This window comes from Colletotrichum truncatum (assembly GCF_014235925.2).
Source record: "Colletotrichum truncatum strain CMES1059 chromosome Unknown Contig_0003, whole genome shotgun sequence".
In the NCBI taxonomy this organism is placed as follows: domain Eukaryota; kingdom Fungi; phylum Ascomycota; class Sordariomycetes; order Glomerellales; family Glomerellaceae; genus Colletotrichum; species Colletotrichum truncatum.
This window is the reverse complement of record NW_027222400.1, coordinates 5,131,359-5,155,863: the sequence shown is the minus strand read 5'-3', so window position 1 is coordinate 5,155,863 and position 24,505 is coordinate 5,131,359. Positions and strand designations below refer to the sequence as shown.

General features: G+C 51.4%; 11 protein-coding genes across 11 annotated transcripts; 5 read left to right on the top strand and 6 right to left on the bottom strand.

Moving 5' to 3' along the window:
• Positions 1–56: 56 nt before the first annotated feature.
• Positions 57–2,948, bottom strand: CTRU02_206280 (exosome complex exonuclease; the record flags this gene model as incomplete). Its single annotated transcript, XM_036728122.1, has 4 exons — positions 57–1,587; positions 1,637–1,827; positions 1,875–2,519; positions 2,580–2,948. The coding sequence occupies 4 exons, from the start codon at positions 2,946–2,948 to the stop codon at positions 57–59; spliced, it is 2,736 nt and encodes a 911-aa protein (XP_036580236.1).
• Positions 2,949–3,459: 511 nt separating this feature from the next.
• On the top strand, positions 3,460–4,045 carry CTRU02_206279 (mitochondrial distribution and morphology; the record flags this gene model as incomplete). Its single annotated transcript, XM_036728123.1, has 5 exons — positions 3,460–3,500; positions 3,553–3,590; positions 3,667–3,740; positions 3,803–3,893; positions 3,978–4,045. The coding sequence occupies 5 exons, from the start codon at positions 3,460–3,462 to the stop codon at positions 4,043–4,045; spliced, it is 312 nt and encodes a 103-aa protein (XP_036580237.1).
• A 1,904-nt stretch (positions 4,046–5,949) lies between these two features.
• CTRU02_206278 (N-acetylglucosaminyl transferase component) lies at positions 5,950–8,269 on the top strand (the record flags this gene model as incomplete). Its single annotated transcript, XM_036728124.1, has 4 exons — positions 5,950–7,255; positions 7,303–7,764; positions 7,817–7,905; positions 7,961–8,269. 4 exons carry the CDS (start codon positions 5,950–5,952, stop codon positions 8,267–8,269), a joined length of 2,166 nt encoding a protein of 721 aa, XP_036580238.1.
• Positions 8,270–8,341: 72 nt separating this feature from the next.
• CTRU02_206277 (uncharacterized protein) lies at positions 8,342–8,838 on the bottom strand (the record flags this gene model as incomplete). The annotated part of the gene is made up of 2 exons (XM_036728125.1): positions 8,342–8,782; positions 8,836–8,838. 2 exons carry the CDS (start codon positions 8,836–8,838, stop codon positions 8,342–8,344), a joined length of 444 nt encoding a protein of 147 aa, XP_036580239.1.
• A 1,261-nt stretch (positions 8,839–10,099) lies between these two features.
• Positions 10,100–10,470, top strand: CTRU02_206276 (uncharacterized protein; the record flags this gene model as incomplete). The annotated part of the gene is made up of 3 exons (XM_036728126.1): positions 10,100–10,135; positions 10,193–10,333; positions 10,396–10,470. The coding sequence occupies 3 exons, from the start codon at positions 10,100–10,102 to the stop codon at positions 10,468–10,470; spliced, it is 252 nt and encodes an 83-aa protein (XP_036580240.1).
• A 1,442-nt stretch (positions 10,471–11,912) lies between these two features.
• CTRU02_206275 (monocarboxylate transporter) lies at positions 11,913–13,346 on the bottom strand (the record flags this gene model as incomplete). The annotated part of the gene is made up of 1 exon (XM_036728127.1): positions 11,913–13,346. The coding sequence occupies one exon, from the start codon at positions 13,344–13,346 to the stop codon at positions 11,913–11,915; it is 1,434 nt and encodes a 477-aa protein (XP_036580241.1).
• Positions 13,347–15,090: 1,744 nt separating this feature from the next.
• On the top strand, positions 15,091–16,293 carry CTRU02_206274 (aldehyde reductase ii; the record flags this gene model as incomplete). The annotated part of the gene is made up of 3 exons (XM_036728128.1): positions 15,091–15,343; positions 15,394–15,942; positions 15,995–16,293. The coding sequence occupies 3 exons, from the start codon at positions 15,091–15,093 to the stop codon at positions 16,291–16,293; spliced, it is 1,101 nt and encodes a 366-aa protein (XP_036580242.1).
• A 738-nt stretch (positions 16,294–17,031) lies between these two features.
• Positions 17,032–17,355, bottom strand: CTRU02_206273 (uncharacterized protein; the record flags this gene model as incomplete). Its single annotated transcript, XM_036728129.1, has 1 exon — positions 17,032–17,355. The coding sequence occupies one exon, from the start codon at positions 17,353–17,355 to the stop codon at positions 17,032–17,034; it is 324 nt and encodes a 107-aa protein (XP_036580243.1).
• Positions 17,356–18,523: 1,168 nt separating this feature from the next.
• CTRU02_206272 (nucleoside-diphosphate-sugar epimerase family protein) lies at positions 18,524–19,453 on the bottom strand (the record flags this gene model as incomplete). Its single annotated transcript, XM_036728130.1, has 1 exon — positions 18,524–19,453. One exon carries the CDS (start codon positions 19,451–19,453, stop codon positions 18,524–18,526), a length of 930 nt encoding a protein of 309 aa, XP_036580244.1.
• A 540-nt stretch (positions 19,454–19,993) lies between these two features.
• Positions 19,994–21,023, top strand: CTRU02_206271 (NmrA-like family protein; the record flags this gene model as incomplete). The annotated part of the gene is made up of 3 exons (XM_036728131.1): positions 19,994–20,606; positions 20,657–20,819; positions 20,867–21,023. 3 exons carry the CDS (start codon positions 19,994–19,996, stop codon positions 21,021–21,023), a joined length of 933 nt encoding a protein of 310 aa, XP_036580245.1.
• A 1,980-nt stretch (positions 21,024–23,003) lies between these two features.
• CTRU02_206270 (uncharacterized protein) lies at positions 23,004–24,338 on the bottom strand (the record flags this gene model as incomplete). Its single annotated transcript, XM_036728132.1, has 1 exon — positions 23,004–24,338. The coding sequence occupies one exon, from the start codon at positions 24,336–24,338 to the stop codon at positions 23,004–23,006; it is 1,335 nt and encodes a 444-aa protein (XP_036580246.1).
• Positions 24,339–24,505: the final 167 nt, after the last annotated feature.

Sequence of the window (24,505 nt, the reverse complement as noted above, 5' to 3'; positions counted from 1 at the left end):
AATGCTGAAAATTATCACACCCCGCCTCCCTTTCCCCGCAACCCCAAGCCACCACCTCATCTCTTAAAGGTGGCGCTCCTCTCACCTCTCGCAGGAGGAGCCTTGCGGGCAGCCTTGGGCGCATCATCTCCCGTCTTGGAGTACGGGTCGAACGTAGGCTTCGGTACCCTGCTGCCTCCACTGCGGTTTGCATGCAGCACCGACGCGGCCTGGCCGTAGTTGAAAGCCTCCTCCTCATTCTCTCCCTCGTTGTTCGCCGCCTTTGCCTCCTTCTTTGCCTCCTTCTTTGCCTTCTTGTCCGCCTTCTTCGCGTTCTTGTCCTTCTTCTTAGCATCCTTTAGTGCCTTCTTCTCCGCCTTCCGTTCCGCCTTTGACTTGCGGTTGCCGAGCGCCTTAACGTAGTTGTCCAGCTTTTCCTTCTTCTCCTGGGCGACACCTTGAGCTTCCTCGAGCTGCGTGGACGACGCGGGGTTTTGAGCGACCTCGCCAGTGAGGCGCTCGACCTCGGCTTGAGCTCGCGTATAGTCTTCCGTGTACCGGGCGACCTTGGCTGCCCTCTTCGCGTCGACGTTTGCCTTGCGCTCGCCCTCTGTGTGTTTCGCCTTGCCCTTCTTGCCTCTGGGCGTGGTCTGCGAACCGGGCCTCTCCAAGACGAAATCGATGGAGCTCTCGTCCGAATCGGACTCGTCTTCGCTCGCGTCTGATGCATCCTGTGCCGGGGTCTTTCGTTTCGTTCCGGCCTTGAGCGTGAACTCCTCCTCGACTTCCGGCTCAGGAGCAGCAGCAGCAGAAGCCTTGGCATCTTCCTCTACGCCTCCCTCCATAGCGACATCTTCCTGAGCAGACGCCTCAATCGTAGCCACCTCCTGCACAAACTTCTGCCACGGGAGCATGACGTACTCTCCAAGGCCATTAGCCGCAGAGGATGTTGCTTCCCACGCAGAGCTTAGAGGCATCCCGCCGAACAGCTGAGACTGCTTCAGCTGAGCAGGTTCCAGGGCAGCATCGACCGCTTCGTCTTCCGCAACCTCTGCTAGCGGTTTCGCTGCCGTTGTAGGCATATCTGAGCGGAAGAACTCGAACAGGCTAGGCTCGTTGACACCCTTCTCTCTCGCCTCTTGGTAGCGCACCCAAAGGTCGTTGACGTTTCTCCTCGCGATGAATGCGTTGTTCGGGATGAGCGCGTGCAAAGCTTTGGCGTCGGGCGGCATGCGTTTGGCGATGTCGCCAACAATAGCGTTGGGCAGAACGTATGCGGTGCTTTCGTCTTCCCTCCGTGCCACCTCGTCTCTCCAAGCCCAGATAGCTCTGTACACGGCGAATTGCTGACCGGAGAAGGGCGAGGGGTGCTTGAGAAGGGAACCATACCAGCCTTTGCCGCCCTTGCCGGAAACAGGGTCGAAGAAATCACCCTCGTATCTGCCCAGCGATTGAGCCTTGGACTTTTGAAGCACCATCTCAATGTAGTCGGTACTGGGATTGCCACGGTCTGACTTCATCACAAGTTCATTGCGAATCTTGTCGTAAACGTAGAGCAAGTAGTGCGTGTCAGAGCGCGCGTAGTAGAGCATCTCTGTGGGCAACGGTCTGTATCGTGTTAGTGTTGATCTCCCTGGGCTTCCGACTTTCCACCTACCGCATCCGCCAATCGGCCATTTGATATCTCTTGTCGGCGTTGAAGTTTGCAAACTTGCTCAACAGGAAGGCCAAGCTCTTCTGTGGGTAGTTCAAGACTTCGCATGCAAAGAATGTGTCAAAGAGTCCGTTCACGTATAGACCAAGATCACGCTGCAGCCATACAATGTCCATGTATGCGCCGTGGAAGACCTAGATTTGTTAGTCACGTCGGCGGGGTGAGACTGAGGCGTAATTACCTTGATGATGTTTGGGTCGGCAAAGACTTCGTTCAGAACTTGGAGCTGCTGCCTCCACGGCTTCAAGGTATCGACGATCCAGTCCTTCTCGCGCGTGCTGATCTGCATCAGTGAGGTGAGGCCGACGTATGTCCTGTAGTCGTGGTGTTCCAAATCCACTGCAATCTCCTTTGCCTTCTTGAGCTCCTCCAGCATCTCCAACACGCCCTCGTACGTATCAACCCATGTGGGTTCGGTCTTCTCGACTGGTTGCCAGGGAATCGGCTCGGCTTGTTCGTAGACTCGGTCGGGATATTTGGCCTCGAGAATCTCGGTTTCGTACGGATGCTTGTACCTGATTGGGCTGTCAGTAACTCGAACAAACGGCCTCTTTAGTCTCTTGTGTTTCTTTTTTGAGACTATCGGTGAATTAAAGGTGGCTGGCAGGGGCGACAGTAAGGAAATTGTAGTATCGTACTGGACGAAACCCGCGTCCGTCTCGCTGGGCACCAGGCTCTGTTCGAGTGGCACCTTGGCGTGAGGCTTGCTTGTGATGACGGGCTTCCATGGGACATTGTTGTCGACTGGGGGATCGAAGTTGAGCTGGGGCTTCGTGATGTTTGCGTTGCGGATGACTTTGTCAGTTCCAGTGGTCGTCTTTGTCTTCTTCGCCTGAGAGGCCTGCGCGCTGGGTCAATATACTGTTCGGTCCATGCCGAATCTCAGAGGGCTCACATCTGCGGTCGGCGCATCCTTTCTCTTCAGGGCTCCTGTATACTCGTCGATTGAGGTGTCGGCCTTCTCCAGGACGGAGTCAATCACGTCCACAATACCCCGCCAGCGCATGTCGACATCGTCCGCATCTTCGAGCTTGGGGGCATTGAGGCCACAGATTTCGGCAGCCGACTTGAGGAGAGTGGTCGACAGCTCGAGGAGGCGTTCGGTTTTGGCGTCGAGGTCATCGCCCACGCCGGGGTTAACGGCGCGTTGAAAGGCGAGATCCTCAGCGGCAATGCGGTTGACAGATCGAGTGGTGGCCACTAGCGCGGACTGAATCTTGTCCTGGAGGGACTTGAAGTCCTGGGGAGACGTCATGGTGTTGATATGGCGCTTAGGATACCAAAAGCCTTGTCGCGGCTTCACTGCGAAGTTTGACGATCACAAAAATTATGCCCGCCAACAAAGATCCCTGGCCGATAAGATTAGAGCATCCCCACTTTGTTATCGATAAGGATAAGCGCACAGGAGCTTCCTACGCAGTCAGCTATACCAAGGGGAGGCGAATGCCAAGAAGACGGTAGAAGAAGTAGCTAAGGAATATCGGTTTCGAGAAGGCAAAGCTAGAAAACCAATGATGCATGTGTGACAGATTGCTGAAGTAAAGCTATTTTGGTTTATTAAATTGAAGAAAATAGAAAAACGTGATGCGCGGAGGACGGTCCCAGGAGCAGTTGCTTGGCCAGGCTTCCACTTACAGCGGGTGTAGCCGCTGTGACGCGCCTGAGTGCCTGGCGCCAGGGTAGATGGATTTTGCCTCTGCTTCTCGCCGCATCTCTCAACTTCAACCTCAAGCCTTCCGCGGTATCCGTCAACACATCAAGTCACCATGTCTGCCTCACTAGCGCCCGAATGCAATGAAGTCAAGGAGTAAGATTAGACTAAGAGGTCGTCATATGAGCTTGACTGATTTTCGAAATAGGCGCTACGATACGTGCTTCTTGAAGTGGTACAGCGAGAGTGAGTTTCCTCGCCACGATGGAAGCCGTGACGACTTCAAGCTGGTATGTAAGAACCAAACTCTAACTTGCCACAGAATACCTCAGAGGAGCTGGAACGGACAACAACGAGTGCGCCGACCTTTTCAAGAACTACCAAAACTGCTTGACGGTAAGTCGCGACGGTTTTTTGGCTGCCGTGGACCAAGAGACGCTGACGAGGCGGCTTGACAGGGGGCGCTGAAGGAACGCGGCATAGACAAGCTCCTTGATGAGGCACGGGAAGATAGCAAGGAGAACGACGCAACATACTTGGGACGCAAATGTGAGTTTATGCAGCACCCTTATCGTTGTTGAGTCTTTGGTGGGAGAATCTAACCACTCGTGCAGGACACATTATATAAGCTAGGGGCATATCTCGCGGTTGAAATGGCGTTTTCCAGGGTTGCATTTGTTGGGCGCAATGTGGCAGTGTAGAAACCGCAATCTCAATAAGCCCCATTCTCTTCTCCATGACGTGTTCAGCCATAAGGAACGGAATACCTAACCTAGTGTGGTGGTGTCTCTGCATTTGGGTGTGCTATGCATCCCTGTGACTGACTGCCGGTTCGGAGGAGTGTAAGCTTGAATTCCCCGGCGGAAAACCTCCTTAAATTTATGGTGTGCGGAATGATCAGAGGAAAAAGAAAGCATCATGGTCAGTGTATTCGCCTGATGGCCTCATGTTGTTCTTGTTGTTAATCTGCTCTTCCCTCCCAATGTCCTCCTCTCCGAGCAGCCTGTTGTGTTCTTGGCAGCGCTTCCAACGGTCATTAGGTCCAATGTTGAGAGATGATCCGCCATCCTCCAAATAGGTACGCTTACGACGTACCCAATTTGAAGAAAAACCTGCATGATGCATCACCTTTAGTCGAAGAAGCACAGAAGGTTCTCGGATCTCCCAACTGCACCACGTGATTGCACATTTTTCCCATTCCATCCAATTTGAGCTTGCTCCATCCCGTCCCAGTTCCAGATCGCGTCAAGCAAGGACCACTCCTTGACCAATCCAATTGCAGTTCTACACGGTTTGTTCTAGGTTCCAGACCGCCCACATCCCAGGGGACCCCCCCTCCCCCCCTCTCTCTTAGGTGCCCCCCATCCAGCATGCCAGAGGGCTCCCTCCCACAACCCCCCCCGTCACAGGCGCTAGAACACGCTCTGGACTGGCTAAGACACACTTGTCAACCGTGTCCAGTTGCAGCTTCAGCAGGGCCCAGTGGGCCTTCTCACTCACCCAATGCCGACCCTTCAGTGGGCAAGACCCGCTGGCGCTGTCAAGAGATTTCGCTAGTGGGAGCACATCGATGCATTGAACAGGGGGGGAAACAGGCCGTTCGCTGCCAATTGTTATATTGCCAATTCCCGGATTTGCGAGGCTCATCAATGAGCGAAGCTTGTCCCTTGCCCTTCCACCTCCACGCCCCGATACCCACGCTTCTACGGAAACATCCCGTCTCCAACTCCTTCTCCTCCCCGTTTCCCCTTCTTCCCCAGACAACGCGCCATAAACACGGCTGTCGTACAACCCGAACAAAAACCAACCTGCCTCGAGTGTTTCCTCCCACCGATCGCCCACCTTTCCATCTCGAAATTCTCCGGAAACCGAAGCTCGAATTAAGCTTGCGACCCGGTTCTTCTTAGACCGCTGAAGCTTCTACCCCCTCTCTTCTTTCTTCCCCCCCGCGCTTGTCCCGCAGTCGCAAACCCACAGCCCGCCGTCTTCGATCCGACCAATTCTGAATCCCTCCCCAAACTCCCCAAGGCGCTCCGTGTTTCTCTTGGCGACAAGCCTCGGCATGCACTGCCCTAGGGAATAGCGATTCTATGCACCCCCTCTCTGTTCTCAGCGTTGGGATCTTCGTAGCTGGCTACATCACCGCCCGATGGGACCTGGTTACTCGTCTTTATGAGCTTGCCATTTTTGCCTGGAATTACGGAGTCGTGGTATGGAGCTTGCCTCTCCCCCGCCCCCTCAACTTCGCGTCCTTTTTCGGGGTTTAACGTTAGCCCTTTGTTTTCTTGCGCCACCTGTCTCTAACGTCGACGCCTCAACAGACACGCGCCGCCAAGGGTTTTGGCCTCTTGACCCTCGTCTTCCTCCTCGTCTTCATCCCCGTGGAACGCCTGGCTACTAGAGAGGCGAACTTGGTACGACGAATTCTTCCACCGTCCCCCGCTGAGATATGTATAGTTGCGCAGGTGGGATACAGCTTCTAGCTAACAACACGCTCGTTCTACAGCATCCAAGATCCACCGGAGCTGGCGTCTCAGCCAGGGAACAGTTGCGACGGAGAGGTTCCTTCTAAGCGCCGTCTCCCGTTGTTGGGTGCTTGGTTGATATGCCAGAAAATGATGGCTTGATGAGGATATTCTGGCCGACGGACATCCAGCGCTCCGACCTGCCTGGCGTTGTCGTGGGATGGAGGAACTCGAGCCTGGATGTCTTCGTCGTGGCCATCCTTGACGATGTCGATGTCAGCATAACCGCACCCTTATACCGACCGTATGGACACCAATTGACGAATCAACAGGCCGGCCATGTGGAATTCGCCCTGAAGGCGGGCACGCTATTTCGCAACTCACCTCACCCTGTCAATAGCATATACGAACGATGCGGCCATGGCGCTATGCATGTGCTGGGCCTGACCAACCCCAGCGATGCTGTGGTTCTCGACCCTTCCTTGTTCGTGGCGACGACCCCGGCGAACGCAAAGGTCCCTTGGATCACATGCGCAAAAGCCCTGAGTATCCAAATTATACTCTACGACCGACCCCGCCCTGGCCGAATGCAATACATCTCGTTGAACCCTATCTCCCTCGCCCTCGGCAACAAGGAGGCCCCCGGCCTGCCACCGACGGAACACATGGCAGAGGAGGAAAAGTACGAGCTAAAGATGAAGGAGCAGAAGAGGAAGCTTGTTGAGAAGCTGAAGCTGCATACCATCGTCAAGAGGACCCCGTCGCCGAAAGAGAAAGCTCTACCGAAAATTGTGAATCAGATCAATTGGTCCTGGGAGCTGGAGCAGCTGTTGCAGAAGAACATTTCTCGAATCGGTACCAGGCCTAAGCGGTCTCTGAGCGTTTCCGAGAGGGTGGTTGAACATGCGACGACGATGCGGAATTTCGTATGGGATCTCTTGATCTTATACGTCCTGCCACTGATCCAGTGGGGTTTCGTCTACATGTTGATGGGTCACAGAGCGGTCGCCGAATTCCTACTTCAAATTTTGGAGTTCAGACTGAAGGACAATTATTTGGCGCTGAAGGATATTTCGGCAACGGCGCAGCAGGTAGAAATTCGGCTCCAGCAATTCTGTTATTGGCCCATGCAGTATACGACACTGCGGCAGCGAAAAAACGACTGGGAGAGTGTTACGACAAGCCACCCCGACTACATTCGGTTCTATAACAGCTTATGGCTTGTTGCCAACGACGTCATCATTGGCATTGCGCTGGGTTCGTACATCATCGATAACGCGGAATGGGCCGCCAATGCCATAAGTGAGCTCCTTAGCAAGTACACTGTTGAAGCGCTACAGCGAAGCATATCATGGTTGATGGGCTGGCCCGCCGGTTTGAAGATCAACAGCGAGCTGGCCATGTTTCTTGGTGACCTTTTCCTTTGGGTCATTGATTACTGGTCAAGTAAGTCTCAGCGACTCGCGATGGGGCGTCCAACGCTAACTTGACAGATTGTATTGCTGCCCTTCAGCCTGTGCTGCCTCACATCATTTGGTTCATCGGCTTTTCGAGCTTTGCCGGTGCCAGCATGCCAATTGCCATGTTTTCTGATTTGCTATCCGGGCTGACTGTCCACATTTACTCTTTCTACCTTGCATCCGCCCGGATCTATCATTGGCAGCTGACGATCCTCATCTCACTCTTCCATCTCTTCCGCGGCAAGAAGCATAATGTCCTCCGTAACCGTATCGACTCGTGCGGCTATGACCTGGACCAGCTTCTCGTAGGCACCATCCTCTTCACATTGCTTTTCTTCCTCCTGCCGACGGTGGTGGTATTCTACTTAAATTTTGCCATTGCTCGCATGGTCATTATTTCTTTGAAGGCCGTCTTTGACACACTTCTTTCTTGCTTAAACCACTTTCCCCTCTTCGCGCTGATGTTACGGGTTAAAGACCCGAGACGACTTCCAGGTGAGACCAGTTTGTCCTGAGACAAAAGGGGGGATGACTAACATTCGTACAGGCGGCATCCGTTTTGAACTTCGAGATACCCATGATTATAGACTTAGTAATACTTCCAACGAACCACCCACCTCCGTCATCTACCTTAAGGTACGAGCCATTTCTCGCCTTGCCGAGTTCTCGATGACACGACTAACAGCTGCAGTCCATCCCTCTTACTTTCCGTGCTATGTTCCACCAGTACTTCCAAATGGGGAGCCGCATCCGCAAGCATTACCTCTCACCTCGCGTCCTGCTCTGCCTCCTAACCGGCAGATTCGTACCGCCTCTCAACCGCAAGAACCTGTACAGCCTGCAGTACAGCATGCTGCCTGCGCGTCGGGCGGGGATCCGCCAGATGTGGGACGCCATCACGACCGCGCAACCTTCGAGGAAGCTCGTGCCGTTCATGATAAACGGGAGGAGGTACCCCTCGGGGCTTGGTGGGGGCGGGAGGACGAGATACCACCATTAGATACGAATCGACGTTATAATTCATTGTTCCTGCTGCAATACGTTGATGATTTAAGTGAGATGACCTGTGTAACTAATTCTCGCAACGGCGGATTTCGGTTAACCCCCCCGTAACCCACGAATCTTGCCCGAACCCAAACATGTAACTCAGCTTCAGATCATCAGCCAGGCTATCTTCGTCGTCTGCATCTCCAAGGCACTCTGTCCCTTTGCTCCCAGGATCCTGTTCAGCAACCCAGTCTCGAAAGTTAGGTTTCTCCGTGACGCTGTGAGGATGTCCGTTCCAGAGGCCGAAAAGGAGACCGCCACAAGTTGCCACGCGGGCCTCTTCTGCTTGTAGCGTCAGAGGCTCTGTGCCGTAGAGGGCGGTGAAGACCGCTTGGATGGTCTGCAGGCCCGTGAGGCCTGGCGCGAGCGGGGCGTGGGCTGTGCAGTTCCAGTAGGTTGGCTGCGAAAGAGACCGAGGGGAGAGGTTGTCGCTGAGAGTCGGGAGGTAGTGGAGCAGGTTGAGTTTCTGGGGGTGGGAGGTTAGGTTGGTGGTGGTTTACTTTGTAATGGGAGACTTACCATCTTAAAACTGGGGATTTGGGCTGAGTTAGTGGCCTGTATGATGTGAGTAAGTTTAACATCTGGGAGTCTTAAGAATCAGAGTGACGGTTGTGGCGGTTTAAGACCAAGTCTTAACGCACGCAACTTTGGCGTTTTCTTGGTGGGAGAACTTCACGAGGGACTTTTGAGGGACACGAGTGTGAGACATCACGGGTGATGCGTTGTACGGATAACCGTTTACCGACGAGGTTTGAGTAACTCAATATCAAGTCCAATGCTTCCGACGAGAGACAGCCGTTGAATGACAGGTGTCAAGGACGACATCAAACTCAGGAACGGTGAAACATGAAAGAGAGACTGTATGACATTAATAATCTTTCTGCGGTTCTCGTAAGCGAAAAATCAAGGTACGACGGACTGGTCGGGGGTTCTATACATCCGTCACTAATAGCAGGTCCGCGGATCGCGCTCCCGCCAACTTTAAACGGCTTTTACTTTAGACGGCTTTTACTTTTGCCTCGACCCCCTGGATCTCATACCCAACGCTAGGGTAATAACCTTATCTGCTCTTAATTGCGGTTGACTCCAAAGCGGATGAAGCGAGTTGGCTCTCGGCGCGGTGATCCTTTCTGTATGAGATGGCAAAGTGAAGACATTCCCCTTCCGTAAAAGAATGAAACCACAGCTTGATTGACGAGGAACGCGTACAGACTTGTAAACCCGAATCCGAACGGCCTTCCCACGGTATTCTCCTCCGGTCCGCTCATCGTAGTCGGCGTAAAATTACGAGTAAAGTCGCCAAGACGGATTTTCTACGTCTCAACGCACTTCACTATATTCCTGACACATCCGAAGTAGCCAGCTCGTACTTGTTATAGATTGTCCTCTCAAAGCGCTATTTGATACCCTATGAAGCAGCGCGAGTAAGACGCTCTACCTAAACTTTAATTGATGAGCCAGTGGGCTACTTACGTTCGAGACAACTTGTGATTGGGCACTAAAAGGCTCTTCAGCGTCTCTAGTAAATTCTGCCCCCGTCACGCTGGGCTTAGCCACGCTAAATTACACCGGCCCTGTTCAGTGCTGGGACACCGATCATGGTACGTTTGTGACTCGCGCGAGATACGATGCTGAGTTGAGATATGCCAGCCTCGAAGAGTATTTAAAGGGTAAACAGTCCTCGCCATTTCTTGCATCAGAAGAGAAATTCAATCCAGTCCAGATTACATTCAGGGCTGAAATCACCAATCTTCCTCCCCTAGCAACTCATCCGTTTCTCAAGATGAGAGTACAAGAAGTGTTTGTGCTTCTCACAGCGGTACGTAACCACTAACACGCTTTGCTCGGCCGGTATCACCTAACAAAAAAACCACAGAGTCTCTTCGCGGGCGGCGCATCCGCAAAATGGTGCAACAACCAGCCCAGTCTGATATGGCAGTGCCTCCGCAGCGATAACAGCAACTCGGGCTACACTGCCTCGTGCTGCCCCGGCGGGAGCTTCATGCAAGACGGCTTTGTGAGTTGAAAATACATACCTTGACACCAGGGAACCGAGACTTGGGGGACTGACGGAGATAGTGCTGTACCAACAACTGGCGTGGCTTCCAGTCCTGCTGCCACGCTCACAACGGCTACCGCGCTGCCAACGGCTAACAAAGCCTGGCTTGGGGGTCGAATAGCCTTGAAGGAGGCTATTAGTAGGAATGTGTTTGTGCTTTGATTTATGGTGTCTTGGAGCGATTTTGGATACCAACATGTACATATTAAACTTCAAGCACATATGAATCATGCACTGTTTTCAAGTTTGTCGACTTTGGGTTAGGAGAGCAGATCTCCGTTTTGTTCGATGTGACACTCGTGCGGTAATGAGCGTCGATTTAAGCAACCTGATCTGAGTTGCATTCTGCTACAGTCAGCAATCTATGCCAAACAGTCGTCTACCATTTTGCTAAACTAAGCAGTTGGGATAATTCATAAGGTAAGACAATTGCAAAAAGTACATCTTCTGTATACCAGAGATTTCTGCTCCTATCAAAGGGGCTCATGACATCTGTCGTGAGTCTATCCAGCACACCTTAGTTCGCCTATCCGGCCCGTCGAGACAGGACCTATGATATGTATATCATTATCTGCCGGAACTGGACCGAAACCAAAGATCGTATTCAACAGGCCCGCAGTCTTAAGTCGTAGTTGGACCGTGTTTATTGTCTTTCTTTGCTTGTGTATTGTTCATGGAATCACTGCCAATTCCTGGATCACTGTCACGAGTCTTCCGTGGTGCAGACTGGTGCAGACTCTGGCGGATTGCTGCAGCAAGGTCAACCAGGCTAATATTGAGAGCAGCTCACCATGAAAGCACAAGTTCATGACAGGAACAGCAAGGTTGGCTGTCGGGATAAGGAGGCCGCTAGAGCGACGACAGTTGTGCCGTTGGCCTAGGCCAGGCCGTTTCAAGTAGACCAGTATCTGTCTTGAGGCCCGAGAGGATGACTATCTTGACTTATAACGACAAACGCATTTACCCTGCCGAATGGCCCACGGCTCAGCGGTCTGTTGGCTGATCATCCATCCCATCATCCCCTGTAATTTGGAACAGAGTGCCCGCAGCGCCCGCCCAAAATGAAATGACACGTTCAGGGAGACCCTGCGGTATATAACATTTGCCAAGCCCACCACGCCAAACCTACTGCTTTTTGTGATTATTCTGGTGCACAAGTCGATGTGTGCGAGTAAGAACGGGCGCGCTCCAAGGTCAAGCCCAGCTCCCAACCCTTGAGCCAGGCCTCTATAGACCTGCAACTGTCGTTTGCGTCGCAGAAGCTTGCAATTAGCCGTGTCGCTTGTTGATCTTACTGACGAAGAGATACACAACTCTCTGTTTTTCTGTGATGATAACATCAATGCTTACCCCATACGCCAAGCTTGGTACGGTTATAAGCTATACTGCGCATGCCGCAAACTTATTTTTGCGCGCGTTTCTGTAAATACACTCTATGCTAAATCAACTCACTCTTTACAAGTCTCCATATGATTACCGTATGCTTAGTCGTCGTCCTTCTCACCAAGTAGCCACCTGGATCCAGTCACCCACCCTCTCAGTTGGGCCTCACGCGAACCGGCCACCCGACAATTCCCAGTGACGACACGAGCATCATCGACCCCAGGTACAGAATCAGCGGTTCAAACCGGTTGAGTCCATATCCGGACTGCACCGGCCCGCTCATGAGCGGCACGCTGATCGGGCCCGTCAAAAGGTTTCCGACGCCCTTGCCGAACGCCATCATGCTGTACACGGCGCCCGGGTCGTCGGACAGGATGCCGCCGAATTTGGGCCAGAGAATGACGAAGCTGCCCGCAAACCAGCCGTAAATGATGGAAAAGGCCATTAGCGTCGGCAGCGACGAAGCGAATCCCCACAACAGGAACGCCGCCAGGGCAGACGGGAACGACGATAAGAAGACGAGCAGTAGCGCGTTGCTCGTCCTGTCCGACAGCCATCCCATTGCCAACTGCCCAAACGTCGTCGACAAGTTGAAGAGCGCAAGGATAAGGGCACCGGTCGTACCGGACAGACCAAGGCTAGATGCGTACGTCGGCAGGTAAATGCTCGGGATGTAGTACCCCAGCCCCTGGAACAGGTTGGACAAGGCAAAAATGTAGAAGAGCGGCTGCTTGAAGAAGCTGACGTCCAAAGCGCGCAGGGCACCGCCGTGCGCCACGGGGAGACGGCCCTTGAGCAACGGCAGCAGCGGCAGGGTCGAGATGGCGATGCCGACCGCGACGGCGCGGAGGGTCGTCTTGTGACCGTACTTTGAGAGGAGCACCTCGAGCAGGAACGGGAACCCGACGCCGCTGAAGCCACCGCCGGCGAACATGATGCCGTACGCCATACCGCGACGCTCAATGAACCACTCGTTTAACATGCGCAGCACAGGGAAGTACAGCATCGTGAAGCCGACGCCGTACATGACGCCCTGCGTGGCGACGAGGCCCGAGACAGACGTCGCAAACGAGGCGGCGACGAGCGCGACGACACAGAGGATCGACCCGACGCCAATCATGTGCGTCTGCCACCGCTGGTAGCGCTTCACGACCGGGGTGACGAACGGCGCGCCGATGAAGTAGATACTCGTCGCGAGGGTGCCGACGACGGCAATGTTACCCGTGTTGCCCTCGAAGTCCGGGTGCGTCGAGTAGTACTCCTGGAAGACACCGTAGGCGAGGGGGAATCCCCAGAGGAGCGCCTCGACGACGAAGGCGCTGAATAGGAATTTCCAGGCGGCGATGCCACGGTCCGGCGGCGCCAGGGTCTGGACGAGTGATTCCGTCGCCTCGCGGTCCGACTCCTCGGCGCGCGCGGTGCGGTTGGTGTTGAAGGTTGTCAGTTCGGCGGACATGATGGGTGTGTCGTCGTCTACGCTGAGACTGATCGATTTGAGGTGTTGTAGCTTGCCAGGTATGCTTGTGGGAAACCTCTCAGTTTTCCCCTCGGGGTCGTGATAAAGATTAAATCCAACCCCCAATGACATTCTTCTCCAAAGCAAAGGGCGCAGGCCAAGACTGGCTATGACTCGTCAACTCATGGATCCGGTCGCGGGCGGCGTCTGCATCGAGGGCCCGCCCGACATCGGGGAGCGCCCGCACCAGTCCAGAGGTGCATTGGCCGGAGAGAGGTGTGCTAGATGTGGAGCCGGGTGAACAGGCCGGGTGAGCCGCTGTCATTAGAGCTTGGCCGGGAACTGAGCCGGGCCTGAGGGGACCTGTCCTGAATGAAGCGGCATTGCCTTATGTCAGCACACTGCCATAACGTGGCTAACGTATCTGTCTTAGAGCCTTATGGTTATAATGTTTTATCGTAAAACTGGAAGATGCGAAAGAGAACTCATACGTCGAACTGCTACGGGTAATAAAGGCTTTGTTAAATATGTTTATCTGGAGGCTAAATAATTATTTGAACATAGAGGGAACAAGGGCCGGACTTAAGTGAAGGCATATGTGTTGGATTGTCGTATGTCATCGACTACAGAATGTCAACAGGTACAATTTAGCCCATTTGCTGTTAATGACCCATGTTTATCAAATACCAAATAGCATAGAGCTCACTAGGCGAGCGAAAGTTGCAGTATCCGTGTCTGTATGGTTGGCATCCCGTAGGTCATATGTCTGTTGCAATTCCCCAGCCGTTGGGATACGCGGTACCCGAATTCTAAACTAAACTTAGACTTGCTGATTTACTTTCGAAGCACGGAACCAATGAAAGATGCCATCTCATAACCATCTGCTTAGTCTCAGCAAGAATGAATATAGTTCCTTGCTAAGGATTATTGGCGAATGTTTCATTCGAGCCTTTTCGTCAAATTACATTACAATTTCAGGATCCTTTGTATCCCAGTTATACTTACTCTTCAAAAATCGACAAGACAGTATGAAGTGCTCTTCATTCTCACGTGATTAAATCTACCTTGTCATCGTCGAGAAAAATAGAAGTCCATCGACAAACACCTGCCCCAACGGCGGCCTCATTCTCAACTTCTAACTGACGCTCAGACGTGCGACGGGCCGTCTATATCGTGACTGGTAAAGCGAAAAGATCTACCCAGGGGTCTATGACAGCGTCGTCATTCGCATCGATCGTCTTGTTGCGTTTCGCGTTTCTCATCCCAGCTAGTCCCTCGTATTGATGTCTCAACTCCCCCGGCCAACTGCCAAATTGGTGCGCGACCTCGGACTTGAGGTTCCTAAACGCAATTTCTAATCCAGATTTTTGGTACCGAAGATCTAGATCGCCCGTGTCGACAATGCTGAAAGTGCTGTGATTTCTTACTCCACGGTTCTGATACGATGTCGGACTTGGGGTTTGGGTGTCCAGAACGACCCCAATGATTTTCAGGAGTCCCACTTGGCGTTCAACAACAGTGGTATCTAGGCGAGAGTTGCGTTTCAAGCCGGAAAGAAATTGTCACACAATGACAGACGCGAAACCCCCCCTCCATTCCAAAATAAAATTCTGAGGCGGGGTAAAAGAAAAATAATTGCTTGATAATACCATACGCAAAAAATGCCGCCTTTTCTTGCTCAGCATGCCATCGTTTCATTATGGTTTCCATTTTTGCAGTCACCCCCAGGGGATCGTGACACCCTTGACAACTTTGACAGCCATGATCGACTTAAGATCTACAGCAACCGAGCTCCCAGCTCTGCACCTCGAGACTTCACCGTCTCCCATCGAGTCTTAGCTGGCCCACAAGATCACCAACCGCCAATAACGTCAACATGCATTCGGAAGAGAGCTTCGGAATCCCCAAAGGCTCTACCGTTCTTGTGACGGGCGTGAATGGCTTCATCGGATCCCATGTCTGTAGCCAACTACTGCAGCTGGGCTTTGATGTCCGCGGAACCGTCAGGGACAGGACGAAGTACGCCTGGGTCGAGGACTTGATGGAAAAGGAGAGCCACAGGGCCAGCTTTACGCTGGTCTCTTTGCCGGACTTGGAAGAGGAGGGTGCATTTGATCCTCTTGTTAAAGGTTTGTCTTTTTCAACTCGTCAAAAGTGATTTTAATGACTCTGAGCTTAGACGTATCGGCTGTTATTCATGTGGCCTCCTCTGTGTCTTTGAGCCCTGATCCAGAGAGCGTCATCCCCAGCAGCATTACCGGGGCCATGAATGCACTCAAAGCCGCAAACAGATCACCAAGCGTCAAGCGATTTGTCCTGACCAGCTCTTCCGTCGCCGCGGCTCTGCCTAAGCCTGATCAAAAGGGAGACGAGATCACAACAACTAGCTGGAACATCGAGTCGGTTGCAGTTGCCTGGGGGAAGCCTCATCCACACCAAGCATGGCACGTCTATGCGGCAAGCAAGATTGAAGCGGAAAGGACGGTATGGAAATTTTATAACCAGGACAAAAGCTGCCGGCCGGACTTGGTCGTAAATACAGGTAAATACACTGCCAGACGCATCGAAACTGTTGAACAAACGAAGACTGACCTATCCATAGTGCTGCCTGGTTGCAACTTTGGGCGAAGCCTTGACGTCGTCAACCAAGGCCATCCCTCAACATCATCCTTTATTGAGAGCCTATGGTACGGGATCAACATGGATCGACTTGCTTGTAGTCCACCACGTACGTTGAGTTGTGATAGACGCCTTGTCACAGTAACTAATGGTCGTAATAGAACAATTCGTCGACGTGGAAGACACTGCAAGGCTCCATGTGGCCTGTGCTGTGCTACCAGAAGTCCATGGCGAAAGAATCTTTGCGTGGGCCGAACCTTTCAACTTCGATGTTGTTCTAGATGTTCTGCGCAGGAAATTCCCCAACAAGCATTTTGTGGAAAACTTTCACCATTACCAAGATCTCTCAGCCGCAGACAAAGCTCGGGCACGGGCGAACCAGCTTCTGAGACGCCTAGGCAGGGACGGCTTCACTTCTTTGGAGGAGAGTGTTTTGAATAACGTTGATGATTTGCCTTGAAGGAAAACACCGGTATTGATAGGGGACTGGGCGACGATGCGTTCGAGGAAGAGGCGTGGCCGACAGGAGGGCAAGACGACGAAGCTTGATGGACGCTTTCAAAGGCAACACACTTTCATTCATCTTTTATATATTTTCCAACTATTTTACATGAGATACGACATCTCTCAGCTGTTGGCCAAAGCGTCACATCGATGCTGCTGCACGCAAGGGTGCAAACTCAGGACGCCCATCTAGGCGGAGGAATACGGCCAACTCTCCACTCCTTAGCCTTGGCTCAATGCCTAAATATACGTCATTGGTATTCAACTTGGAGCGTGCCGCTGAACTGTCACCTGATCTGCCGAAAATAACTTTAATTCCCAAGGTTTCTACTATAGAGTCCGGTGCTACCTCGCTGCCACGGTATGCAAAAAACTGCCCGTATCGGAATAATGCAGTAAAGTCAAGGTCCACTTCCTGCCATTTATCGCGCCTACATGATGATCCAAATAAGTCTTTTTCAAGACCAGTTTGATTCCAGCATTTAGTTACAAGCGGCTTCCATTTGAACCTTTCATCAGATATCCTTGGGTTCAGCATCTCAATGTAGACTGTTGAGATCTGTGAATCTCGCAACACAAGAGCAGTTCGAGTATTGAAGCTGGCGAAACCACTTGGCAGATAAACGACTGCGACAGATTCCAACAACTTTTTGTAATCGACGAGAAATCGCGTGGAAGTGGTAAATGGGCTCATCTACTGAGACCACACCTGCAGTCCGAGGGCAGGAGAGTCTGAGGAGATTCGGGCTGTGGTACAGGTATCTCCGGCGCCGAGGGGCACACAGACAGATCCGTAGACGCAGAACAGCAGCCACTTCTTCGACGTGTTTTTGACAGTGAGGGTCTTATCGTCCATTATCATGGACCCATATGAGGGTGATGTGGCGGTGTAAGTGCTGCCGCTTTGAGTAAACTTTACGCTGTCGACTGTGCCACACCCGGGGCATCCAGCATCGCGGACACACTCAGCGGCGAAGGCTGCGGGAACGAGAGGCAGTAGAATAGCGGCGAACTTCATTTTGAAAATGACTGATTGAGTGTTTAACGATAGTTACTTGGCGCAAGGGAAAGATTTGGGATTTCTGATGTGTGTGAGATGTCTTCGTGATTGTTTGGTCTCCGAATCCATTGGGGTATTCTAACCAGTTTATATCTTCATCATTTAGCCTACTAGCAGGGTATCAAACTATCCGAAATTTCCATGATCTTACGATGCCACTTATTCCCGCCCTTTTCCCCTTCAAGTGTTGACTCTTCATGCGTCACCGATATGAACAGGGGCCACATAACAGCCTATCACCAAGTGGTATCTATATGCAAGAAGGATACTTTCTAGCTGTATTGATCTCGGTTTGTAAACTCCGAGGATGTAGAAGACCTACCCGCGCGGTATTGTGTAGTAAGGTAGTATAAATGCGACACTATCCCCGCTTCTAGCAACCATTAAAGTCAGGCCACTGACTCGATGTGGAAATCATTGCCGATGGGACCCCGGCCGGGAACTTGTACAATGTAAAGAATGATAAATGGAGTCGCGGTTGGCAGGTGCTGTCTCTGTAAAAGTATGACAAACCGGTTCTTAGGTTTCGGTGGACCCGGAACTACAGCGGCAGCGCAACTCTTGTGTGGATGGTTCGTCTTTCAGGCAGGGGCAGAGGCCGCTCTTCGAGTTGTTTGCAGCATCTTTCGCCGAGAGTTTGCCTCTTAGAGAACCTTGCTTCTTGATTGCAATCTAAGGCCCTTTTATATCCGTACCATAAGCAAATGAGCAGACTGAGCAGCGGCCAACTGCCATCCCATGTAAGTGATCTGCAGGCTTGTTAATGCAAGACCAATAAAGACTCTTCAAGCATAACACTATAATATAATGCTGTGTAATATCTTGTGAAGGTGACAATTAGGGTCAAAAGGTGGTACAAATCCGGATGACAAATAGACCTCTGTTGCATGGTAGCTCAGCACAGATGGCGTTACAATCAGAGGAAATTACTAGTCGTCATAACCTTAAAGAAGAACCATAGTAATGATTGATAACGCGGCACTCAAGTTTGAGAATTGTTTACTGGTTCTTTTTGGTGGTGTTGTGCAAAATTAATACAGTTGATTATCGAAACATATTTAGACCTTAACCAACAGCCGCCAACCTGGTGCTGCTATTACAAGTTGTTCACTCCGCCAAACCCCCCTCAAGCCTTCTTAACAAATGGGCTTTCTTTCAGCCAGTCTTCCAAAGTAGTTGCGTTTGGATGGACCTTCTTGACCTCCGCAATATTTGCTTTGTATCCGTCGTTCTTGAACCAGTCCACCATCACCCCAACCTCAGAAACGCCATGCTTCAGTGCCTTGCCAAGCACACCTAGCGTCGTTCCGGCTGGCTCTCCAGTCACTTTCTGGAAGGTTTGACTCAACTGGGCATAGGTAAGCTCATCGGACGCCAAGCCAATAGCTCTCTTGTTCCACTTTTCTGGGTTATGGAAAGCTTCAGCTCCAAAAAAGCCAATGTCTTTTGTCGCAATCCACTGCAGCGGCTTGTCCTTCATGACGTCCCGCAACAAAGTGAAGAACACTTTGCCGAAGAATCCAGGCTGCAGATTGTCCATGAAAATGACCGGTCGGAGGATGGTCCATCCCATTTGGCTCTTTCCATTTGCTGTGGAATCACGCAGATGGTGCTCGATCTGGTGTTTTGTAATAAAATGAGGTACCGGTGTTGGGTTGCTCCACGACCGCTCATCGCCGCCACGTTCTACACTGCTATAGACAAAGTGCTGGACACCAGCCTTTATCGACTCATCAACAAGGGCCTTTCCCTGTCTGACTTCACTGTCTGACTTCTTGCTGTTCATCGCTGGGACTTGGACAGAATAAACACCCCATAGAGGGACCGTTCCAGCAGCAGCCTTAGCGGAAGCGAAGAGTGCTGGTGTCGCGTCAAGATCGCCTTCGACGAGCTTAATGTTCTTCGATTTAGCGGCGAGACGCTGTGCTGAAGCAGATTGTGCGTTCCTTGTTACAGCGAGTAGGAGGAAGTCTGAGGGTTGCCGTTGGAGAAGGGCATTGATGACAGCACCGCCTTGCTTTCCGGTTGCACCTGTGATTAAGAGTGCCCGCGACATGGTTTCGATTTGAAGAGTCTCCCGCCTTAAATCGATTGAAGAAGTTTGTGTACTGAAAATGGACTCGGCGAAAAGAAAACAACTTGCAGGGGGATTCTAGAATTTTATATCGAAAGACCTCTGGTATACATCAAATTTGGAATTAATATAAGGAAACAGAAGCCAAGAGTTAAAATTTCTTTCTATTACTAACTCGGACATCTTACAGCGCTGATGCGGGTTGATTGCAAAGCCGGAAATGTCATGGAACGGGGTCCATCTCGGACATGGTCGGAGGCCGGACCCACCCGGTCTTTGTTCCGGATCTCAGCTGCATCACCTGAGAAGTGTCTCATTTGTAAGCCCTCTCCGAAGTTAGCACTGATCTGACGCATTGAATCATGAAGGCGAAGTCAATAGAATTTATTTTGGGAGTTCAATACTGGTCGGAATCATATATAAAAGCTTGCCGTCGAGGCGAGCGAGAGAAATCTTAAAACTCTACAATTATCCTACTGCACTTTTCAATCTATTTGAATCTCAATCAAACACATTATCGCCATGGCTATCACTGTTGGTTTGGCTGGTATCACCGGCAAGTTTGGTCGCCTTCTTGCTTCCAAGCTCATTCAGAATTCTGATGTCGTTCTTCGCGGTTACTGTCGCGACCCCAGCAAAGTCATCACCCCGCTCGCATCGTCTTCCCAAGTATCTTTGTGGCAGGGCGGAGCTTACGATAAAGAAAAGATCCAGGAATTCGTCAAAGGCTGTGACGTCGTTATCTGCGCCTATCTTGGAGATGATAAGCTTATGGTGGATGGCCAGAAGCAACTCATTGACGCTTGCGAAGTAGAGGGTGTGCCTCGATACATTGCAAGCGATTGGGCTCTGGACTATACCAAGTTGGAGTTTGGCGAGCTCTTCCCCAAGGATCCCATGAAGCATGTCAAGGCATACCTTGACACCCAGAAGTCAGTCAAGGGTGTTCACATCCTTATCGGAGGTTTCATGGACCCTATCTTCAGCCCCTTCTTCCAAGTCTTTGACCCGGCTACAAACACCTTCAGGTACTGGGGAGAAGGCACCGAACCTTGGGAGGGAACTTCATACGAGAACGCCGCAGAGTACACTGCTGCGGTTGCGACCGATCCATCTGCCATTGGCATCCAAAAGTGTAAGTTTAACTCCGCTGATTGTACGCAGAGTAATGCTAAATTGATACAGTCCTGGGAGACCGGAAAACCATCAAAGAGATCGCGGCCTCTTTCAAGGAAGTGTACGGCATTGAGCCCAAGTTGGAACGTCTTGGTTCACTTGATGAACTTAAGACTCGTATGCACAGCCTGCGACAAGAGAACCCCGCTGATATCTTCAAATACATGTCCTTGTAAGTCATATACACTAGTGCTTTGGCCCAAAACTGACACCGCCTAGGTTCTTTCTCTACTACTGGATCAACGGCCAGACTTTCGTCGGTCCAGATGTTCAAAACGACAAATACCCTGAGGTTAAGCCGGTGACTTGGGAGGCTTTCATGAAGAACCGAACCGTGCAAGAGCTGGCTGGTGCATACTACTCTCTTTCTTCCTAGTCAACTACCACAAGAAAAAGGTTCATTTGTAAACCAGGGCTACACCAAGCATGGACTGGACCAAGTCAAAGTAGGGTATATCTTACGATAGCGAGGTGGAAGAGAGGAAGTTTCTTACATGAGCCAGGACAAGTGAAGTGTGGGGGGTAACATCGTAGATTGCTCCTTAACTCTGATACATAGGGTAGCTTTAGTGTTTGTCACTTTCAACTAATAGACTGAGCCAATCTTCACTACCGCCTTGACTATGATAACTCCTGCTGTAGCTGCTGCTTCTGCGCTTGAAAACGAATCTCCAACAGTATACATGTAAGAAGCCAAGCGTTCCTTAAAAAGACAAACCCCGACCCTTGTTTTTGTAACAATCGTCACACACTATCTATCGCTTATACTTAGCGTTCCACGAGGTCCTCAGAGCTCCAAATCCCTTGATGATTTTATCACGTTTAGTCTCTGACTGAGCTTCGCCGTCGGTCTCAATAGACATATCATCATGCAATCCGGCAGAGCTTTCAACTCCCAGATGAGAGTCATCATCGTCATCTTTCGCACGGCGCCATTTGTCATCTGCGCCCTCGTTCATCGAGTATTTGGTCTCATCAGCGAGTCCATGCGAGGACACATCCTTGCTGTATCCTTCGTTCTGTCCAAGTTGCTGCGACCGCTGTCTTTCATCATCATTGTGGTGGTAAGACTGTGATTGTTGTTGCCTGTAATAATCAGACTCATCCCGATTCTGCCATGATTGTACCGTTGATGCAGTCTGCACGTGGTCTTGGGGTACTTGGTAGGTTTGTTCCGGTGAATCGTGCCCCTGCCATTCCTGGCGGGGCTGGTATCCAGCGGCTTCATCCTGCGATTTGTCGTAGTACTGATGCACGTTCTGCTGCGAGTGCCACCGGCTGTCAGGTCCATGCAGTATTTCTTGCGTCGTATCGTGACGGTTTTGCTGCTGTGTGGTATCAGGACTGGCTACGTCTCCTTCACTACTCTCAGGCAAGTAACCTCTGGAGTTCGTAGTTTCATCCCAGCTTCTCCCGTCGTCATCGTCGAGCGGGCTCTCCTCTGCGCCTCGTTGTTGTTCTCTCAATGCCCTCAACTCTTCGGGGTCTTCTATACCGTAGCTACTAGCAAGGTGTCTCAATGCACGTAGCTCCTCTGGATCTTTCGTGTCTTGTGACCGAGACAACTTGTAGTACTCGATCAATTCTTCTGCATCGTTGGGTTGTAGGAGCCGCGCAAGCTCGGCAAGTGCTTGATCTTTCTTATTGTTTCCATCAACTTTAAGGCCATCCCGCGCCTTGAGGAACATGCGGTATACCTCGAGTTCTGTGCTGTTTAGGGTGTGCGTATTCTTGATCAGAGCTCGCACTTCTTCGGGCTTGTCATCGAACTTTAGGTCAACGGCAAGCTTTCGCAAAGTGTTGACTTCTTCGGGGGCAATGTCAATATCAAGCACACGACATAGATGCTCCGTCAGGAGCCGTCGACCTAGCTTATCGTCCTCAAATGCGAGGGACTTGGACTTCTCGTTGGAGAATGGCGTTTTAGTGATCACCCATTTGTTGCCAGGCTCGCGACGTATTGGTTTCCACACTGCGGCCTGATCACCATCGACCGTCTGCGGAATGAAATAGAGTTGGTCATCGTCCGGTAGCTCATCGTTTATGCTGCTTAGGGCGATGCGGAACCCTATGAGACTGTCGTACGTGAGACGTTTGAGTAGAGCCGGCACAAAAACAAATGGCTCGTCGAGCTGAACAGCGGCCTCTTCTTCATCTGAAAGACGCGGACGAACCACATACCCAGCAGAAGCGAGTTTCATGGCAGCCAAGGCGTGTGATTGTGGGTTAACTTGCTAACACATTAACATCTTCAAGTAGTTTTCACGGGTATCGTTCCATCGTCTTTGTCGCCGGATATCCTCTCACCGACTATCCACCACCTTCTACTTGAAGGCGGTACGTAATATGAAATGATTCACTTACATTTTGAACTTGAAGATAGAACTCTCTTGCAAAAGTCGATCATTCGGGACTCACGGTCTGTCCGTCTCCGAGGCTTTGTGGGGTGCAGAATATCGAGGAATTCGGCGAATGTAGGTCGATAGTTATGGATGGATTCAACCTCTTTGGAGTAGTACCACATTGTGCGGTAGAGGTTGGGACTAGAGGACATGAAGATTGCCAGATTGAGTGCGTTGACTAGACATGTGGCCCAGTATCGTGCGTTCCACGTAGTAGCTAGGTTGAAAGGCTCAAAGCCTCTGTCCTCGAATGGATATGTTTCACGACCAATGTGGTGCAGCATCATAACGGGCAGACGCTCATCAGGTTTTGGGTCCATCTCTTCCAACAACTCCTCGACTCGACCAAAGGTATGGTCGTCTGTGGCCTTCAGTATTTCAAACAGGAAGCGCATAGACAACCACTCGTTCCTAGGGGGTAAAGGAATTTTACGGTCGTTGAAGTACCTATCAAGCCAAGGCACCATGTATTGCCAGTTCATGGCTTGCTGTGTGCGGTCCTCGGCTTGACGCGTAGCCTCGGCGGCTGCAACTGAAGCAAGTTGCTGCAATGCAACCTCGCCTGTCATAACGATACCGTTAATCAGATCCAGCATACGAACCACGTCAGGTGACGTTTCGCCGGCACCGGAAGGCTTGTAAAGGATATCATGCTCAATGTCTGACCAAGCATGCATAATGATGCTTCCAATTTGTATTTCAATATTGGTGATGCGGTCGCCACGAGCGTGCTCGTCAAAGTCGAGGCTTTTGTGTTGAATTACCACATGTGTTGCCCTGTAACCGGCAAAAGTCGATTCGACTGCTGGGCCGATTCTCCTGTCCTCGGGCGCATCCTTCATCTGGCGCTGTCTCTCCACCAGCTTGCGGACCTTTTGAAAGTCGCGTGTCATGCCTCCTTTTCGACTAGGTCCGTCGACAATATGGAACTTTTCGTCGAGGAAGTCCACCACCTTTTGCACGTCATTTGGAAAATAAACGGAGATGCGAATGCCGGCCAAATCATGCATGGCTGTGAACATTTGCTCAATAGAGGTGAAAGGTTCGGCTTCGTACTCCTTATCCTCCATATTCCAGATTTTGCAATACTCATGCCATGACTCCTGACGCGCTTCTACCAGCCTTTTCAATTCAACGAGCTGCTTTCGATCTTCTTGCCTGCGCCTGAGAGTTCTCAGGGCTTTGCTTTTGTCCTTGAGCCGGGCTGATATAGGAGTATGTTGAACGTTCAAGCTACCATGTCGAAGACCGTCTTTCTTGGATTCGAGGATATCCAATGCTGCTTTCATATGGGCATGGAGACCTCTTGTTCGGACCCAATGCTCCTCCTCAAACTCTTTGAGCAGCTTTTCGAAGCGCTCATCATCGTGTGTGTCTGCCATTATTCGTGACGTCCCGCGTAAGACTCATTCAAGAGCGTGATTGTAACCGTAAGCCAGGCCTCGCAAAGGGAACG